This window comes from Spermophilus citellus (assembly GCF_964194105.1).
Source record: "Spermophilus citellus genome assembly, chromosome: 7".
NCBI lineage: Eukaryota > Metazoa > Chordata > Mammalia > Rodentia > Sciuridae > Spermophilus > Spermophilus citellus.
The window spans coordinates 38,709,666-38,730,532 of record NC_138188.1 but is presented as its reverse complement, the minus strand read 5'-3'; the positions used below and the strand labels follow the sequence as shown (position 1 = coordinate 38,730,532).

The 20,867-nt window shown below is 49.4% G+C and overlaps 1 protein-coding gene across 1 annotated transcript in view; it reads right to left on the bottom strand.

Annotated features, from left to right (window-relative positions):
* Positions 1-20,593, bottom strand: part of GRK7 (G protein-coupled receptor kinase 7) — a 38,407-nt gene extending 17,814 nt beyond the window's left edge. The window contains exons 1-2 of the mRNA XM_081301825.1: positions 19,095-20,593; positions 17,049-17,486 (exon numbers count right to left, since the gene is read on the bottom strand). Coding sequence (XP_081157951.1) covers positions 17,049-17,486; positions 19,095-19,691 — 1,035 coding nt within the window. The 5' untranslated portion in view covers positions 19,692-20,593. The remainder of the gene's footprint in view (positions 1-17,048; positions 17,487-19,094) is intronic.
* Between the last annotated feature and the right edge of the window lie 274 nt (positions 20,594-20,867).

Below are 20,867 nucleotides of genomic sequence, written 5' to 3'. Positions count from 1 at the left end.
TGAGCTCCCACCAGAATCACCCTTTAAGTAAGCTCCACTGGCAACAGCCTGAAGCTTTTCTAGCTGGAATCACTAAACTGTTCAAAATCCATCCCCTCCTGCAAACCAGCTCTATCGGTCAATCACATGGTCAAGTTAGTCACAGCAACAACCCCACTTCTCAGTACCAGTTTCTGTTGCAGTCAGCTTTGCATCACTGTGACCAAAAGACCTGGTGAGTAATGTAGAGGAGGAAAAGTTTGTTTTGGCTCATGGTCTCAGAGGTTCAGCTCTTAGCTGGGCCTGAGGTAAGACAGAACATCTTGGTAGAAGGGTGTGGCAGAGGACAGCAGCTCGGGACATGACAACCAGGAAGCAGACAGCTGTTCTTGGATTTCATACAAATGGAATTTTATGGTAGGTACTCTTTCTTCTTTTGTTTAACATAGTATTTTTGAGATTTGTCCATGTTGTTCTGCAAACATTTTGGTACATTTTTTATTTCCAAATGTCTTTGTTGTTCTTCCTTGAATCGTTCTTGTTTTATTGTATTTGTTTTTATTAAATTTATATTTTAGTTGTAGGTGGACACAATATCTTCATTTCATTTTTAGGTGGTGCTGGGAATCGAACCCAGGGCCTCATGCATGCAGGCGAGCGCTCAACCACTGAGCCCCAGCCCCAGCCCTGTGTACTTGTTCTTCTTTCATGAACGCTAGAGATTCTCTTAACCCTCAAAAGACATTAGCTACAGGTTTTTTAAAAAATGTTATCTTTTTACTCTTGGATTATTCCTCTTTTCTATGAAGTTCCTTTCTTCTATTTTAGTACTGTCTTTAATTTTGGAGGTCTTTTAAAAATGATCTTTTGACTCTTTGTTCACATGTGAGAGTGAAACTCCAAAAACCTGATTAGAAGCTAGATGAGTACCCAGCTTGGCAACTGGGCTCCACTCTGGTGAGCCTGCCAAACCATCTCACAGAGGCGCCTCTCCTGTGAGCATCCCTAGACCTCTTCTGTTAGACTGCACAGCTGAAAATACCAGCCTGCCTGCCCTCTGCTGGGGAACTGGGACCCGGAGGAGCCAAGGACATTCCTGTACATGGTCTTTCACACCTCACAGCTCTCAGTTGGACATCACATTCTGGGTAAAGCTTCTCTGGGGTTCCTTCTCTTCTGCTGGGGTCAGAAAGACAGGAAGAAAGACTCTAACAACATCCAAACGAAGTTACGATGGTGGCCATGGGGAAGTGCTACCTGGCAACATTCAGTACTCTGTGTATGGGCCTCTTGCAGTCAGCAAATTTTAGTGGTAAGGGTGATTCAGGGTTAAAATCACCAACAAGGACACCAGATAAACATGGGTTGCTCAGTAGGAGGTATAGGGTGAAAGTGGACCACATACCTTGTCAAGAACCAAGGATTGCACAACATGCTAAGAGAAAAGTTGGAGATGATAATAGACAGCATTGCTGAGTGCTTGTCCCGTGCCAAATCTTTTCAAGTGCTTTATGTGAATTTCTCATTTAATTTTCATAACAGTCCTATATGATAAGTATTTTGTTCCCTTTTTGCAGATTAGAAAAATGAACCAAGAAAGGTTAAATCTTGTCGAAGGTCACCCACCTAAGTTTCAAACACAGGTGTGCAGTTTCCTTTTTAATTTTATTTTTTTCTTGTAATGGTGGGGATCCAACTCAATGCCTTGTGTATACTAACCATATATATATATATATATATATATATATATATATATACATACATATATATATATATATATTTTTTTTAAAGAGAGAGAGAGGAGAGAAAGAATTTTTTAAATATTTTTTAGTTTTTAGTTTTCGGCGGACACAACATCTTTGTTTTGTATGTGGTGCTGAGGATCGAACCTGGGCCGCACGCATGCCAGGCGAGCGCGCTACCACTTGAGCCACATCCCCAGCCCCCACATATATATTTTTTTAATGTTGATAGGCCTTTATTCACTTACTTATATGCGGTTCTGAGAATCAAACCCAGTGCCTCACACATGCTAGGCAGGTGCTCTACCACTGAGCCACAACCCCAGCCCCTACTAACCACATATTTTAACACTGAGCTGTATCCCTAGCCCCAAAAGATGTGCTCTTTTAGCCACTACATTATACTGCCTCTGTGGAAGAAGGTGAAGTGGCTTTTTCTTCTCCCTCCAAGTTTCTTTCAGGATTTACTTTTTCCCTCTTAGTGACCACTCCTTCCCTTTCCCTGTCTGCCAAATACTAAGTCCTTAGCACTTGCTTAAGGCGCTTCCCTGCCCTTGCCCCCGTGAAGTCTCTATACTCTTCAGGTTGGCAGGACCCTTCCACACAACCGAGGTTTCTGGGACATGGGGACCAGACAGTAAGCCATGTTCTGGGACAAGGCTCCTCCCTCCCCAAGGAAATACAGGACTTGGCTGGCCATCTGTACAGCACTCATGGAAAGAGCATGAGACAGTATGCAGAGAAGTTTTAGATTCATTCCAAATAATTTTCAGGACTAAATTTACCTCTTGGTCCTAAAGACAGAAAATGTCAGCCATGGAATTTTGAAGGGCACCACCTCCTTGAAGAGCGGAGGTATTTCACTGAGGAGAATGGAATTAGAGGCGCATGCCAGACGCTAAGCACCCACATTCCATCTCAGCCTCCAGCTGAAAAAATTAATTGCCTGCCCTTTATGCCATTTGTCTTCGGCCTGTGAACTGCCTCCTCTGAGTGGGGTGGGAGGAGAGCACGCCAGGCAGCATGGGGCAGGTCCAACCACGCTGACCTCTCCCTGCTCAGTTTAACCCCTGGAGTGACAAAGGGCCCTGCACATCAGTCTTTGTGACACCAAAACAGTCTCTTTCAGCCCATGTGATCAGAACTGCCCTTATCAGGGCTGTAGGGATCACCCATGAGTCAGCCACCACAGACCTCTTAGTGGAGGACTTTCTGCGGGGGTTTATCTGCTACTTTTTTCCTTTGCTTCCTTTTGTTTTGCTTTTGTTTTTATGGTGTGCCTTTTGGCAGCCCCACATGGTCAACACCTGGACAGGCAAAACAGAGTACATCCAGCCTCAGAACTCACAGGGTTTAGAAAGCCTGGCAATGTCCATGTCCCTCTTTCAGGATCCCACCCCGACCGCCTATGGGGTGGCTAGGTCAGAATCTTAAATGCATTGCTTAGTTCCATTTGGGACTCCTGTCACAGGTGTCCTGCCTTTTGAGAAAGATGCATACCTTAGGTGGGATTAAGATTGCCATTCTGGGGCTGGGGATGTGGCTCAAGGGTAGCGCACTCGCCTGGCATGCGTGTGGCCCGGTTCGATCCTCAGCACCACATACAAACAACGATGTTGTGTCCTCCGATAACTAAAAAATAAATATTAAAAAAAAAAAAAGATTGCCATTCTGGGAACTGGGGCTCAGTGGTGGAGCCCTTGCTTAGCATGTGTGAGGCACTGGGCTTGATTCTCAGCACCACGTAAAAATAAATAAATACATAAATAAAGTTATTTTTTAAAAAAAGATTGCTATTCTGGGGGCACCTGCACAGACAAAGCCTCCATTGCTGTGACCGCTGGCTTCCACGGACCGTGTAACTGTTGCCACTCTCAGCTGGGAGCTAAGTGGCAGTGCCCAGGCTGGGCGGACTCTGCACTCCGCACAGCCCCAGTGTGGCTCCGAACCCGAGGACCTATGGACCTCGGCACTGAAGGAACAGGGAGGGGCCTCGGTGGAGCCCAGAGGGCACAGTTCACATCTTAACAGTTTTATACAATCCATGAAAAAGTGCGCGTGCGTGTGTCCGCGTCCTTCAAGGTCAAGGTCACGAGTCGACCTCCAGCTCTCAATCTGAAACATGGGCAACTTGAGATTCCATCATTAAAAGAAATGCCCGTGGAGGGGGCCTCCGGTGCGGCCAGGCCGGCTTGGCTGGGACGACACCGATGGGCTGGGACAGGGAGAGGCCGAGGAGGCAGCTCTGCGCCACGCGGGCGGCCGGCACTGGCCAACGGAGCAAGAAGTCGCCCGCGGATGCCTCTTCCCCTCGGCTCATCACAAAGCAGATCCAGTCGACAGCACAATCCAAACAGAAGAGGGAATCAGAATGTACATCTTTTGTTTGCCGTGGCAGGAGAACTGTTGAGCAGAGGAAAAAAATAAGCTGAGCTTAGCGCTCTCAGCTGTTTCCTGGGGCTCGCTCCTTCCTTCCTCCGAGGGGGGCCTGGCCGCTTTGTTCTCGTTCCCAGCTGCTCCTCTGCGCCTTTAAGCGGTGGCCTTTGCAGACCTCGGAGGAATGCTGCCCTGGACCCCAGGGGACTTAGCTCGAGGCTCCGCCCGCGTGCTCAGCCCCAGGCTTCCCAGACCCGGGGGCTCGCACTCTGCTCCTGACGACCGGTTGATCTGTCTTCTGCCAGCCACTTCCTGGGCGGGGAGCACTTGCGGGCCAGAGGGGCTTCCTGCCATCTCTGACACACTGGGAAGACACTGTTTCAGAGAGCCCCAAAGGGTTGCCTGCAGTAATGCTTTCTGCAGTGATTCCAGCCGACTCCCCCTCCCCAACCCTTCCGGGTGAAATGCTCTGGCACTGGCTCTGCCAATTATTAGCTGGTGTCTCTAGCCTGTCACTCAACCTCTGTAAGCCTTAGCCTCCCTTACCTCAAAGGATTGTGATGAAGATTAGAGTGATCTGTGCCTTCCCAAGTCCTGGCCCATGGTGTGCTACAGGTGTTAGCCACATTGTCCCCAAGCCTCCATTCTGGTGGCTCTAGGCAGGGCAGGGACACAAGACAGAAAACCCAGAAGGCTTTGACTCCATCAGCTTGAAAGAGAGGGCCTGGCGTATCTCTGAGATCAAGGATAGCAACTATTCTTGCCCTTGTGTGTTCTGCCGGGTATGGATGTTCTACCCAGTGGCAGGCTGACACATATTTTCCTTGGTGCCTCTAATGCCTTCAGAATAAAACCACAAATGAAAACCCACGTGGCTGTGAGGGCACAAGACAACTGCCATGCCTGAGTTCCACCTGGAGGTTCCCTCACCAGCTACCCACTCAGCTGCAGCCCGGGATCCTGTTGGCTCCCTGTGCCTCTCAGAGAACAAGGCACAGGAGCAAAGTCCTGAGCAGCCACAGTACGATAAAGGATTGTAACAGTGGAGACTTCGATTGAGCGTCAGAAGGTAGTTTCTTGTGCAGTCATTTTGCAGGGCCTCGAGCATGCTAGGCAAGGGCTCTACCACTGAGCCGAACCCCTGGCCCTACCTTCTTTCTTCATCCTCATCAACCCTAACAGACAGTAAGGATTCACCAGGCTCAAGATGTGCTGACTTGCCTGGCGCATGCTGGGCATGTCTGTGCTGATTAGAAGACACTCACTCTGAATGGCTTGGTGCACAGAGCCCCAGCTGGATGTCAGCCATCCTGCAGACCCCCACCTCCCTGGTCTGGTGCCCCATGTGAGGGACAGGCCTGCACATCAGAATCTGGATACAGCAGCTACAGAAAGTGGCAGAACCTCAGGCTCTTTCTATCTCATTGACCCCAAGGACCATATTCCATTCACTGCCAGTAATTGAAATGGACTCTGAGTTTCAACATGTGTCTGTAGCAGATTTGATGATGAATTAACTTTTGGTCCCTGGCCTGTGTTCTTACATGACTGCTTCTTCCTTCTGCACCCTGCGGGCTTCCTGGCTCAATCTCTTCTTACTCCTGCAGCGTCATGGAACGACATGCCTGCCTACCAAGCTCCAAGAGCCTCTGCTTCACTCCCCTGATTTTTAACCTCATCCTAACTCCCTCTTTCTGATTGTCCTTCAAGGATGATTTTTGTCTTGCTTTGGTTTTTGTCCTGTTTGGGGATTCAAAACTTCTTCCTTAAGCAAGGTCACAGAAACTCTCATCTTCTCCCACCCTTGCCTTAGTGCTGCTGATCACTATGAAATTCTTTAGGGCTGGAGATGTGTTAGAATACGTGCCTAGCATGCATAAGGCCCAATTCACCCCTCAACAACCCCCCAACAACCCAACAACCTCTGACCCACCTTTTCTGATAGTAGGTGATAAAAAAAAATGTCATTCATTTCAAAAAGGATCCTGCCCTGTACCTAAGAGGAAGGAATGCTGAAGAATCTGGACAGACAGGTCTCGCTGGGTCCCTCCCCAGTATATCTGTCCAATCACATTTCACTGTGGTCATCCATGCTTCAATCACGCTGGTGCAATGAAGTCTCCATAAAACCCCAAAAGGACAGAGTTCAGAGAGCTTCCTGATAGCTGAACACACGTGCAGATTCCTGAAGGTGGCATGCCCTGATATGACCCAGAAGCTCTTGGTCCCTCTGCCCATACTTTACCCTATGCGTCTCTTTATCTCTATCCTTTGGAATGTCCTCTATAATAAACGGGTAATTGTGCTTCCTGGACAGATAGACTGCATAGGGACCCAGAGAGACCTGTCTGGGAACTCAGATTTCTAGTAGTTTGCTCAGAAGCACCGCCAAGCAACCTGAGGTTTGTGATTGGCATCTGCAGGTGGACTGGCAGTCCTGGGGGCTGAGCCAGATCCTGTGGGATATTATTATCAAGTAGAAATTGTCAGAACAATTTAATTAGGGGATACCAGCTAATGCCCACTGAAGAATTGATGGCTTGCTTTGGTGTGGAGGGGAAAAACCCTGCATTCAAGGCAGCTGCAGAACCATTCTGTTCTGTACTGTGATTGAGCCCTTTACCACTCTTCTCTTTTCTCGTCATCTATCTAGCTCTTCCTTGCCCTCTGCACCTGCATTCGGTTGTCATTTCCCCCCTGTAAGCCCTTCCTGATCCTGTGACTCCATGGGCTGAGTGACTTTCCTATATTCCCACCCAGATGACCCTGACCACACTATATTGTCTCTGCCCACATGCTTGTCAGTCCCTTAGCTCTCCTGGGACTTCATAAAGTCCCACGGATCTGTTTGCCTGGCTCCCTGTTGGGTACTCATGGCCCAAGCCAGTGACATGGCCTCACACTCAGCTCTGCAAATTTTGACACCCTCTCCCCACTAACCCCATATCTAGACCACCATGGAGGCCACTCATTCTGAAATCTCTCCCAAATGCGAACACTGTGCTCTGTCTCCACTGCCCCTCTGTGGCCCAGGCTGCCACCCTCTCTCCCCTGGATTACAGATGACCACAATCCACCTAAATCCCCTCTAATCTGTTCTCACTTCAGCTGGGGTAATCTTTTCAAAACAAAATTCTAAGCATGTTGCCCCCTTGGTTAAATCCTTTTGAAGGCTGGCAGCGCACCTTACCAGGGCCTGCTCCGGCCCGCTCCGCCTGGCCCTGCTACCTCTCTAGCGCCTTGACAGCCTTGCTGCCTCCTGCTCCAAACCAGCCCTTCACCTCTTGGCTTCCTTTCTTTTCCCCAGAACATCACACAGTTGTGCTGGCTGTTCCCAGGGCCTGAGAAGCTCTGCCCTGCTGGTAGTGGCTGTTCTGCCCATATCCCCTCTTCCGGTTCTCAGCCCCTAACAGCCAGCTGCTGGACCAGGCCAGCTTCCAGAGTCCTGGAAGGGGGGCCCGGTGCTCACATGCGTCTCCACGCTGGGGCTCAAAGCTGTGCACTGGCGGTCTTGATGTCTGTACTAATTTATCCTTGAACTTGTGCTTTTTTAAAAGTCCATTGAGATGATGGAGCATGTGCCAGAGCTGGGCACCATGGCTCACACACAGTCCCGCCACCTCCCACCAGCTCCTGAGCTCCCAGGACTGGTTCTTGGCCGTCTGCTTCCCCACCTCCCTTGGGGCCCAGGGACTGCTGCCTGCTTTGACCCAGTGGGGACTGGATTGCATGCAGGGGGTTGAGGCAGGCACCTGCTTCTTCAGATCCAGCTGTGGGGTGGGACTGGGACAACTGTGATGGTCTCCACCTGCTCAGCTACGCCCCAGCTTGCAAGAGTATGAGGAGAGACAGCAAATGGCTGCTTGCCAATCCGGGAAGAGAGCTCTCTCCTGAGGATCAGATGAGTGACACCACAGTTTTGTTTTGCACTCAGTTCTGCAAATTTTGTGGCCAGGCCTGACCAGGGCCATTGACTGCTCAGGGCTCACAGCTGTACCCTTCTGGGGACTGCCCTCTGCAGCAGGGACCTGTCTCCCAAGGCTCCAGCCCTTTCAGGGCCTCAAGACCAGTGATGGACTCCTGTGGGGATACCAAACCCTGGATCCCACCTCGATTTGAGACAACTCTGAAGGGCCGCCCCTACTCCAGCGTTCCCTGAGAATTGGTTAAGGTCTTGGTTCTCCCTCTTTGGGGTTCAGCTTCTCCCTCTGCCCAGCCTGGCCTTCCTCATGGATGCGCTTCATGCAACGGCTCTCCAATAAACCTTCCCTATGGAAATCTGTCTGATCCAGGGAACTCACTCTGAGCTCCCAGCCAACGACACTGCTGAATGGAATCCCTTCTGTCCTTCTGATGGCAAGTATTTCCCATGTGGTTAACTTTCTGAGCCTCACCTATGAAATCAACTCCTCCTCAGAGAATCCCATATATCCTGTCTCCCTAGCCTGTATCAGAACTGACACTTTGCATTCATTTGAGTGATTATTCAGTTCCATCTCCCCCACTAGACGGTAAGCTCCCTGAGGGCAGGAATCATGTCTACTAATTTTCTTATTGTTCTGTCACTCAGTCCTGGCAAGAGATAAATACTCAAATGAATGGTGAGCAAATGAGTGAATGAATGCATTTTGAATGAAAGAATGTTAACAATAATTCTGAGGGCTGGGATGTAGCACAGTGGTAGAGCACTTGCTTGTTGAGGCCCTGGGTTTGGTCCCCAGTGCTGCAACAGCAAAATATTCTGAGACTAGTAGTGTGTGTGTGTGTGTGTGTGTGTGTGTGTGTGGTGTTGGGAATTGAATCCAGGGCCTAGTGCTAGGCAAGTGCTCTATCACTGAGCTACACACCAGCCCTTGTAATAAATACTTGTGAATGTCCTTAATTGTGGAATTCCCCCGCCCCCTGCATTTTTTTTTTAAAGATAGGATATCAGTGTGTTGCTCAGGCTAGCCTCAAACTTTTGAGCTCCAATGCTCCTCTTTCTTCAGCCTCCCAAACAGCTGGAACTACAGGAATATACCACCATACCTTCCTATAGTGGTAAATATGATGAGAATAGATTTGAAATTTTTGTAGCAGTTGAAATTACTAAAAATTGAGCTGGGTGTATAGCTCAGTGGTACAGCACTTGCCTAGCACGCAAAGGCCTTGGGTTCAATAGTAGAAGTTAAATTTGATTGATGATTTTGGTAATTATTTTGGTGCGATCAAAAGGTTATGAAGTTGGGCTGGGGATGTGGCTCAAGTGGTAGCGCGCTCGCCTGGCATGCGTGCGGCCCGAGTTCGATCCTCAGCACCACATACAAACAAAAGATGTTGTGCCCGCCGAAAACTAAAAAATAAAGATTAAAAAATTCTCTCTCTCTCTCTCTCTCTCTCTCTCTGTCTCTCACTCTCTCTTTAAAAAAAAAAAAAAAAAGGTTATGAAGTAATCAGAATTCCTCTCCCGTGTGGCTTTTAAACTGGTTCTCAGAAGTAAATTCTCAAGGAGAAAAAATCTCAGGGCAGGTTCATTGTTATAGCTTGAATCTTAAATGTCCCTCAAGGGTCCATATCTGAAGACGTGGTTCCTAGCCTCTGGCATTATCAGGAGCAGGTGGAACCTTTAGGAGGTGATGCCTAGTGGAAGGAAGTTAGGTCACTGAGGGCGTGCCCTTGAAGTGGATCTTGGGCTGCTTCTCCTCTCTTGCTTTGCTTCTCAACACTCCTGCCACCAGGATGCATTGTGCTGCCACAGGCCCAGAGCAACAGGGCCCAGCAACTATGGGCTCAAACCTCTGAAACCATGACCAAAATAAACCATTCCTTCTTTCAAGTCTTTTCTCAGGCATTTTGTCACAGCAACAGAAAACTGACTAGCACAGTCATGATGTTTGTGATGAATGTAGAAGTTAACTTTCGAGGAAACACATTCAGAGATTTTTTTCTTAGAGATCACTTACTCACTATGTCTCTAGCTTTTTATTTGGCACAACAGAGGCTTCAACATAAATGCAATACCTGACCTCTGTGTCTCTTTATCCTCTGAACATGAAGAGTTGGTCAGAGGTTTTAAGACTGGACAAGGTAACAAAACATATAATGAGGTGTTTTGTTTTGCTTGCTTTTTTTTTTTTGGTATGGGATTGAACCCAAGGTGCCCTACCACTGAGCCACATTCCCAGTTCTTTTTATTTTTTATTTTGAGAAAGAGATTGAGTTGCTGAGGGCCTTACTAAATGGCTGAGGCTGGCCTTGAACTTGTGACCCACCTGCCTCAGCCTCCTGAGTTGCTGGCATTATAGATGTGTGCCAGCAGTTTTGGGGTCACTGTTCTAACTTCATTCCCATTCTTTTTTTTTTTAGGGGGATATACCAGGAATTGAACTCAGGGGCACTCTACCACTGAGCCACATCCCCAGCCCTATTTTGTATTTTATTTAGAGACAGGGTCTCACTGAGTTGCTCAGCGCCTTGCTGTTGCTAAGGCTCGCTTTGAACTCATGATCCTTTTGCCTCGGTCTCCTGAGCCACTGGGATTATAGACATGCACCACTGTGTTGGGCCTCCTTCCCATCCTTTACAAAATAACAAATTTTAATGACTCACAGTGCATGAAATCTGAAGGTCACGGTGCTCTAAATAGAATGCTGAATTTGAAAAGTTCCAAAATGAGTCCCACCACCCAATTTTCCTATTTTATTTGCCTAGAATCTCTAAAGACTGATGAGCCAGTTTTACTGTATGTGTGCAGATGTCAGCTTAACATGAGCAGAAGAATCAGGTTTCATGCAAGTGAGTGTAGACAGTGGCTGGGACCACATTTAATTACACTGTGCCTGGGGAGAGGGGAGCCTGGCTCTGAGACACCTGTCCCCATCCTGCCCTAGATACATTCCTTTCTCAAATCTTCCTTTGCCAGAGGTTCAGTTAGGCTTTCAGTTAGTGCCCATATCAGGCCAGACTGGGACAATATGCTAATGAGGTTTGGTTTTCTTTTTGGTACTGAGGATTAAACCCAGGGGCTCTCAACCATTGAGTCACATCTCCAGCCACCCCACCCCAGCTTTTTTTTTTTTTTTTTTTTTTTTGTATTTTATTTAGAGACACCATCTCACTGAGTTGCTTAGGGCCTCCATAAGTTATTTTGAACACACGATCCTCCTGCCTCAGCCTCCTAAGCCACTGCACCTGGCTTGATAATGAGATTTTTTTTTTTAAAAAAGACACTCTTTAGCTAAGATAGCAGATAATCTATTGTACATGTGTTATACTCGGCCACAGCCAAGAAGAAAACTAGTCCAGAAAGTCCCAGGGCCAGGGCCAAGGACCAACAGGGACAGTTCTGGTGTGAACGAGGTGGGTCTCTCAGAGGTGGTCTCAGTTGATGGATGGCAATGAAGTTCGAGATCTGCTAAAGACAGGCTGTGGACGGGGGCATGCAGTCCAAGCCTTGCGCCAGCCTCCCAGCCTCCAGCCTCCAGCCTCCTGAATTCCTTACTTCTGCTCATTTGGCCTCCATGGGCATGAGTCTAGAAGTTTCTTTGGACCTCTGCTTTATCTTTCTTCTTTTGCACTTTGGCCTGTGCATTTACTTCTTCTTTCACTTGCTTCTCTTGGCTCAGAGGTTTCTGAGAAGATGGTGCTAAGGCCAACAGGTCCCCTGTTTGAGTTTCCCAAGTGGCCAGCTTTTTATAGTATCGAGATCACAGGCCACGTCTGCCTTGGTGCATGAACTTAGTACAGTGGAAAGGAAGCACTTCTGAATCTGAGGCACCTGGACTCCTATCCCATAACAGCAGTGGGTGAGTCTCTTGGGTAAATCTCAATTTTCCTACCTGTAAGATGGACCTCATAGCAGTATTTCACTCAGAGCCTTTCTGCAAAGGACCTAGACCCCATCATCCCTTGATTAAGGAGTCAGACATTTCTAAACTTTTCAGGCCATTTAGTGTTATTAGTCACTGGGGGCAGTCGCCGTTTGTGTTCCTGGGCACCCTTTCTTCATCTTTCCATCCTGATTCTCCTTTGAAAAATATATTTACTGGGGCTGGGGTTGTGGCTCAGTGGTAGAGCACTCGCCTTGCATGTGTGAGACCCTGGGTTCGATCCTCAGTACCACATAAAAATAAATAAACAAAATAAAGATATTGTACCCATGTATAACTAAAAAAAAAATATATATATATATAAAGAGAATACATTTGCTGTGCTCTCAATCCATGAGATTGAGGTAGGACAGATCCTTCCTCTGGCTCCAGGGACAGGCAGGGTGGTTCTGGACACTGAAGTTGGGCGTGTGACCGAGCTGCCCAAAGAAGTGCCTTCTCTCCAGCGGGGTTGCTCAGTGGGGAGGATAGAGCTGTTGGTGGCCCCCAGAGGGGGGGTCTGCCTGGGAGTGAGGCCAATACAGAGAGCTGGATCTGGGAATCGGGCTGGGGACTCCTAGGGACACTGCTCAGACACCAGGATGGGGCTAAGCCTCTGGGCTTCTTAGTGCATTAGCTTCATTTTCTTAAGTGACTTAGTTTTACGCCATAAGAACCCCGACTGGTAATACATTAAATCATAGGAACTTATTCCACATGTCAATCTTTTGACTTTACAAGTTTTTCCTCCAAGGACTTCAGTTCCAAGGCTACCTCAAGCACCAGCCTTCCCCTTGGAAGTTGGCCCTAGTCCTTCTCAGGCCTGGACAGAGCTTCCTGGCCCCTTTTTCCCTGGAAGTACTTCCCTGAGTCAGTGTCCACCCACCAACAGCCAAGGAACCCCACGTGGCAGAAAACAACATAATCTAAAGAGTGGTCCAGGGGCTGGGATTGTGGCTCAGTGGTAGAGCACTTGTCTATCTAGCATGTGTGAGGCCTTGGGTTTGATCCTCAGCGCCACATAAAAAATAAATAAATAAATAAAGGTATTGTGTCCAACTACTTCTAAAAAATAAATATTAAAAAAAAAAGGGGGGCTGGAGATGTGGCTCAAGTGGTAGCGTGCTGGCCTGGCATGCGTGCGGCCCGGGTTCGATCCTCAGCACCACATACCAACAAAGATGTTGTGTCCACCGAAAAAACTAATAAATAAATAAAATTCTCTCTCTCTCTCTCTTTAAAAAAAAAAAAAAAGAGTGGCCCATGCACTCCGAATGCTGTTGAGGACAATCACATTTAAAGATCTGGGTCTTGATGGAGCCCAGGTGAGAGGCCAGGGGACACCGACTGTTCAGAGGCCAGGGCCTGACGTCAGCTCCCCATTACCTCACAGGTGGACCATTACGGTGACTCTTGCTGGATCCCCTTTCTCTCAACCCATCTCTTTCTCCTTAGGCAGCAGGAGGCAGATTCACTCTAGTTGTGCCACTTGCCTATTAAAACACCTCCTGCGTCTCCCCACTGCCTACAAACTGATTGATATCCAAACCACTTCATCCATGGTCTCCCCACAAGCTTGGAATGGTCTGTGTCCCTGCAGGGAGGCCTAGCCCAGACCGGGGGCAGACTCTCCAACTTGTAAGAGTCAGGTCCAGAGTTCCAAATCCTAGTCAGACCTCCAGTCCCATTACAGCAGATGGCAGGAGTTCCTATGCTATAGGAAAGAATACCCCCTCGCCCTGTCTGGCACCTTGGTATATTCTTCACTAATTTTGATTGCTAGCATACAAAAATCTCCTTCCCCTGACTACCTTCCTTTATTTAATTATTCATATGAATTTTCTATTGCTGTGCAACAAATTGCCACGGACTTAGAACAGCACCCGTCCACTATTAGCTCGCTGTCCTGTACGTCAGAAGCTCAGGCATCGCAGGGCAGGGCTCTTTGGTGAGGGTCTCACAAGGCTGAAATCGAGATGTCGGTCAGGCTGTAGTCCCATCTGGAGTTCAAGGGCCTCCCCCAGGCTCACACAGTGATGGCTGTCACTGTGATGTCCTTGTTGGCTGTTAACAGAGGCAGCACTCAGCCCCTGGAACCACCTGCCCTCCATCTTTGAAGCCAGCCCCTCATGCCTTAAATTTCTGACTTTTGCTATCTCTGACCTCTGGACCCATACTGGAAGGACTCCTGTGGTGAGGTTGGTCCCACCCGGACAAGTCCTTTAACATCAACGGGTCAGTTGGCCTCAGTGTTGGGAGTTGGCAGCCACCTTGTGACAAGGAAAAGGCCAAGGGACCTTTAAAGAGCTTGTCCCTGAAGTCACTGATTTTCCATACCAGAATCTTCTATGGTGTCCCAACTTACATGCTGACCGAACCCCTGAATGGGAAGGAGCTAGCCAGCTCCCCAAGCCACAAAGCCCTTCCTTTTCTGGAAGGACTGCAGAATCAAGGCACATGCTGACCACCATGGCCAGGCACACTTCCTCCCGTGTGAGTCCGTCACCTGGAGAGCCAGCGGCCACCACCCAGTCCTCCACATAGTATCTTGACATCACAGCTCAGTGTATGTGACTACAGACACCCTGAAAATGCGTCATTTTTCATTTTGTCTGTGAAATATTCTGAATGTAAAGACCCTAAGGGGCTGGGGCTGCGGCTCAGTGGGGAGCGCTCACCTAGCACGTGTGAGGCCCTGGGTTCAATCTTCAGCACCACATAAAAATGAATGAATAAAAATAAAGGTGTATTTTTTAAAAGACCCTAAAATCCCCTTAGGAGCTGCAATACTTCGGAACTCAGGAGGTTTACTTAGCTCTGTGGAGGGGTAAACAGGGAAGAGGCCACGCTTTCCTATTCCAATCTTGCTGTCCACGGTCCCCTGGGCTTCCGTGGCAGACCTGGGGACTAGAGCATGAAACTCCTTGGTTTCATGGGGCAGAAGGGCAGCAGAGGGAAAGGGGTAGAGCCTCGGGGCTGTACCCGTCTCCACTGAGCGCACTGGTTAAGGCGGATGGTGCTGAAGGGCAAACAGCTTTCTGCAGGTTCCAAAAGAGCCAGAGAGCTCAACAGACAGGCGGTGAAAGAACCATCCTTAAACACTCTTTTGGCCCAGCACAGAACCCAAGGAAGACTGAGAAGGGATTTATAAGGACAAAGCCGTGTGTGTGTCTGTGTGTGTGTGTGTGTGTGTGTGTGTGTGTGTGTGTCCCAATCCTCTAGCAAGATGGAGATAGAGCAACACTTAGCATGACCTGTGTCCGGAACACTCAAAAGGAGTTTCTACTCCCTAAAACTGACAGTGCAAATTCAAAACCATGAGTGAATACACTTCCGTTTTCATGCATCAATTGATGTAGACTCGTGACATTCCCATTTCCATGGTAGGTAGACTGGCGTGTTTGGTTGTGATCCTCTTGTCTCTGAGGCACCCGTAGCCTGGTGGCTGGAGATGTTCAGGGACATGTTCAGGTCCCAAGGAGGCTAACACCTTGCCCCTCTTCTTCCTTACTAACTAGAACCACCCCCCTCAAGCCCCTCCAAATGTTATTTATTGGCTTCCCCTGCAGATAGGGGTGGTCAGGTAACAGTCCTAGCCAATGAGGATCAAAGTGGAAGCTGTTGGATGGGCTTCAAAGAAAGCTCCTTAAGAGAGGGCACACTCCGTTGGTGTGTGCATGCCCATTTACTTCTGACCTTTGTTCCTTTCTCCTGCCTGGAAGATGGTCCTACTGGCTGGGGCTAGAGCAGCCATCTTGCAACACATGGACGAGGCCAGAATTATAGAGATAGGGATTCAACCATCCTGCAGTTGCTGAATTAATACCGGAAACTTCTTATCTCTACAAGTTGTTCCATACGAAAAATAAACCTGGTTTGTGTGTGCCACTGGGTTTCCTATGACACACAGCTGAAACCCACTTTGGTCCTTCTTCTTCCACAGACCTTACATGTTCCTCAACTTATGTCCCTGGTCCTCCTCCTCACCTGTTTCCCAAGTGACTGTGGTGACTGCTGCTTCCCATGATGACCCCGTGTCTACCCAGGTCTTTCTCTACAGCACCAGATCACAAGTCTCAGTGCCCCTGAACATCTCCAGCCACCAGGCTACGGGTGCCTCAGAGACAAGAGGATCACAACCAAACATGCCAGGTTTACCTACCGTTCTATACCTGCTGCTCACTAGAGCACAAGAGCCTCCTCTCCCCTTACCCTCATACCCAGTAGGCCCCTGAATCTCATCAGATCTCTAATATCCCCTGCTTCTTCAATCCTATTGTTTGACACAGACACCACAGTTTCATTACTGAATTATAATCCCCCTTTTAACCAAAGAATTCTCAACAAGTCACCTCAAACCAAATTAATAAAAATAGACATCAGTCGCCTGGCTGTGGTGATGTATTCCTATAATCCCAGCTACTAGGGAGGCTGAGGTAAGAGGATCACAAGTTTGAGGCCAGCCTCAGCAACTTGGTGAGACCCTGTCTCAAAATACAAAAAAATAAATAAAAGGTCAGGTCCAGGGGGCATAGCTCAGTGGTAGAGTGACCCTGGCTTCAATCCCTAGCACCAGAAAAAGGAAACAAAACCAAACCAAAAGTATACATTAGTTGCCTCCGTTCTATTCTATATATTTTCACTTAAAATTTCACCTTCTTCTCATGTAGGACATTCTCCTGTTCCACACTCAGTAACAATAAAGGAACATTTTACTTTTAATACACTAGGTGTCAGGAGCTGCTTCTATTTAACACCCTATTAAAATCTACCTACTAGGATGGTGGAGGTTTAGGGTCCAGGCCCTTTATTTTCTGGGAAGGAAAGCGAGGCCCCTGCTGGCACCGTGGGGTGGTTCTTGGTGGCACACGCCTGGACTTTGCGGATTCGGCTCTTTTCATCTTACCATGGAGGCCTGGATCATCCCCAGCTTGCAAAGGAGGCTCCCCTGCCCCCAAAGAGCCACTAAGCTCCTTCTCTTACTCTACTCACTCCATCCAAGGTGACCACCCAAAGGAAAGCAGAAGAATTAAGTCCTTGGCTCCGTTAGCCCCGGGGGCAGAACAGCCCTCTCCCCTCCTCTGGGACTGCGGTGGCCACTCACCCTCTGGGTGATGGGCTTGTCATCCTGGACCTCGACGGCCAGCCCCAGGTCGGACAGCCTGCAGTTGCCGAGGTCATCTAGGAGCACGTTCTCGGGCTTCAGGTCCCGGTAGACAATGCCGAGGCCATGCAGGTGCAGCACTCCGCAGGTCATCTGGGCCGTGTAGAAGATCACCCGGCTCATGGCCAGGCCTCGCGTGCCCACGTTGTAGATGTGGAACTTGAGGTCTCCCCCGTTCATCAGGCTCATGACCAGGCAGAGGTGGGTCTTGCTCTCGAAGGCGTAGGCCAGAGAGACGATGAAAGGGCTGTTCACCTTCTCCAGGATCTCCTTCTCCAGGAGAGCCATCTTCTCCCCACCCTTCTTCTTCAGCCGCTTCTTGTCCAGTTTCTTGCAGGCGTACATCTTACCTGTGTTCCTCACCTGGACGGCACACACCTGAGAGAGAAGGGGAGGGGAAGACGTAAAAGCCGGTGGCACTGGAAAGGGGACCTCAAAGGTCCGTGGAGGACCTGGATGGCAGGCTTCTGAGAAGAGGGAAGCTTTAAGGAAGAGGCTTCTCAAGATGGAGAGGGTACTACAGGGAGGCCCTGCTTCACCTGGCTAGGTCGCCCATACTTTTTTGGTGGTGAGGGGTATCAGGAATTGAACCCAGGGGTTCTCAACCACTGAGTCACATCCGCAGCCCATTTTATTATTTTATTTGGAGACAGGGTCTTGCTAAGTTGTTTAGGGCCTCACTAAGTTGTTGAGGCTGACTTTGAACTTGCAATCCTCCTGCCTCTGCCTCCAAAGTTGCTGGGATTACAGGCGTGCGCCACCACACCTGGGCAGGTCAGTCAGACTTAAAAAAAAAAAAAAGGAAGAAATGACAAGCTGTGGCAGGACGTGAAGAAATAGTAACCCTGGAGCAATGAACAATATGGGTGGGACTGTAAAATGTGGGAAGGAGTTTGCTGATTCCTGGAAAGGTTAAACACAGAATCGCTGCATGACCCGGATTCTCCTCCAAGGCGTATACCCATGACACACTAAGACAGGTCCTCAGACTGATACTTGAACATTCTAGCACTGCGCACAATAGCCAAAGGGTAGAAGCCACCCAAGTATCCACCAACAGATGAAAGGATACATGACATGGTATATCCATGAAATGAAATATTATTCCGCCATAATGAAGTACTGCTACAAGCGGCAATGCAAAGGAACCTCCAGAATGGTGTGCTGAATAAAAAGGCAGATAGGATCACATATCATCTGGAATGTCCAGAGCAGGCAAGTCCCTGAAGACAGCAGAGTGGGTTTCCAGGGCTGGAGGAGGTGGGGTGGGGGCAGTTGATGGGTACAGGAATAATGCAAATGTCCTGGAACTGGCCAGGGGGATTATCGCTACAGATAGTGAATACACTAAATGCCATCAAACGTCCACTTTAAAATGGGTTAATTTTATGCTATGTGAATTTTACATAAAAAATGGTGGGGTTGTGGCTCAGTGGCAGAGCTCTTGCCTAGCACATGTGAGTGAGGCACTAGGTTGGATCCTCAGCACCACATAAAACTAAATAAATAAAGATTTTTTTTTAGGACATTTCTTAAAAAAAAAAGAAAAAAAAGGTTTTCTACTTTAAAAAGAAGGGCCTGGCAGGGGTGCAAAGCAGGCAGGTTCTGGACTTGACTTGAAGGCCTTTGGGTGCTTAGATGTCCATTCTTCTCAAATTAGGTCCATCATCATCATCATAACTGTCATCATAACTGTCATGTGGCTGTCATTTTCCAGTGTCCAGGGCATTTCGGCCCCTCCAGGTGTAGCCACTATGATGGAGGTTCTTGGTCAAGTCCACACTTGGGTACTTGGGTATTCTCTCTTGCGGAGTTTGTATTTGTGTCATAGGGCCATCAAAGAAGGGGTGGGGGGAGGGGATTGGGAAACCTCCCCACCTGGCACCATATATATATATATATATGGCAAAACCCCACCCCACCCCACCGGCCTCTCCATCCTCTGTACCCCCCACCCGCCTGCAGCCTGGTATTGGAGACACTCACCTCCCCGAAGCCGCCCTTCCCGAGCACTCGGAACTCGGTGAAGTACTTGTCGGACACGGGCTGCATCTCGAAGAGTTTCCACTGCAGAAACCTGTCGTAGAAGGGGCTGGCCAGGAAGTCCTGGAACGGCTGCTCCTGCAGGAAGCTCATGGTCTCCGCCTTGGCCTGCTCCACCAGGGTCTTGCGCTCTTCATCCGTGGCGGCTGCTCGGCACTTGGTGGCCAGGTCCTGGCTGAGGAAGGACTGTGGGCCCGGGTCACGCGCACAAGTGGCCGCCAGCTGCTGCAGCGTGCCGGTCTTGGCGGGCCCCTCCTCGGCCAGCTCCCAGTTCTGCACGTCCTCCAGGAAGGCCACGGCCTGGCTGTACTTGGGCACGGTGGCGAGGAAGTCTCGGAAGAGGCGGCGGCCGATGGGCTGCTGCTCGCACAGGCTGTGGAAGTGCGGGGACAGCGACTGGCGCAGCTCGGCGCAGCCCTGCGGCCCGGGCAGCGCCAGGCTCCGACGGCGCCGCTGCAGCTCGCGGCTGTCCGAGTCCGTCTTCCTGGCCTGCAGGTAGGCGGTGTTGGCGATCAGGTTGTCCAGGCCCCCCATGTCCATGGCTGAGGCAGGGCGCTCCCGCTCTCGGGGACAGCTGAGGAAGGAACCAGAGCAGCTCCGGGACTGTCGGGCCTGTGGCCGCCACACTCGGTTGCTTTCTGGGACTAACTGACTTCCAGGGGATTTACGGGCAGCCTTCTGGCCTCGGGTGGGACCCGCAGAGGAGGCAGAAAGTCGTTCCTCCAGTAAGAAGCTTTGGCTGGCTATGTATAGCTGGCCGTGGGATCCCCACCTGACAGGTCACCCTCCAGCCACAAGGCCAAAGCTGCCCACACCTGCAGGTTCCTCCAGGTGTCTCACAGCCTGACAGGAAGAAAAGGGTACAGAAGGGAATGCTGGGAGCTTTGGGTCCTCAGACATGTTCCCAGAGGTCTTGGGACTCAAGTTGTGGATCTTGGGGTGCACCAGATGCACCCTGAGTAGCCTGCAGGAATCCTCCAGCTACAGCTTGGTTATTAGCTCCCAGGAGTCGGTGACCTGACAAACCTTGTGTAACAAGGGGGTTGGAGGAGGATCATCTTGACCCCAAACATACCATTAAGTGACATAAGCAGAAAAAGCCACATTCTTGAAATAGAGGGAAGGAGTCCACTGGAAGTGCGGGCTCTGAGTGAACAAGAATTTTCTATGACTCCAAAGACAGACAGCAGCTTCATGGCTTTCGGTGGGGACTGGCCCACCGATAGTCACACCAGTGGACTCTGAATGCCAAGGAGTCTTCCTGCAGATGCCCGAGCAGTGAGGTTTCAGGGGTCCCACCGCATCTTTGCCTTAGGAAGCAAGGGAGCTGTCCTCCATGGAGGACACACCAGGCTGAGCTGTCACTGGCTGCAACCTCAGGAGGAACAGAGATTGATGTCGACAGAGATCAGGCTAAGAACCTGCGCTCTAAAAATAACAACTGTGTCTTACAGGGAAGAATACTCAGGGTTTTTCTTTGCAAAGCAAGGCTAAGGCAGCTTAGAAACAAAGTCACTCAGTATTATGTGTTTACATGGAAGATGTGAGAGAGAGAGAGAGAGAGACACACACACACACACACACGGGAGGAGGGTCAGTCTTTTTCCAAACAAACAATCTCTAGCACACACACTGTCAAAACATCGTCACTGCCTTGGCCCTCCTGTCAGCCTCCGACCATTCCCAGGCAGACACACAATTGGCCTCATGCTCCCG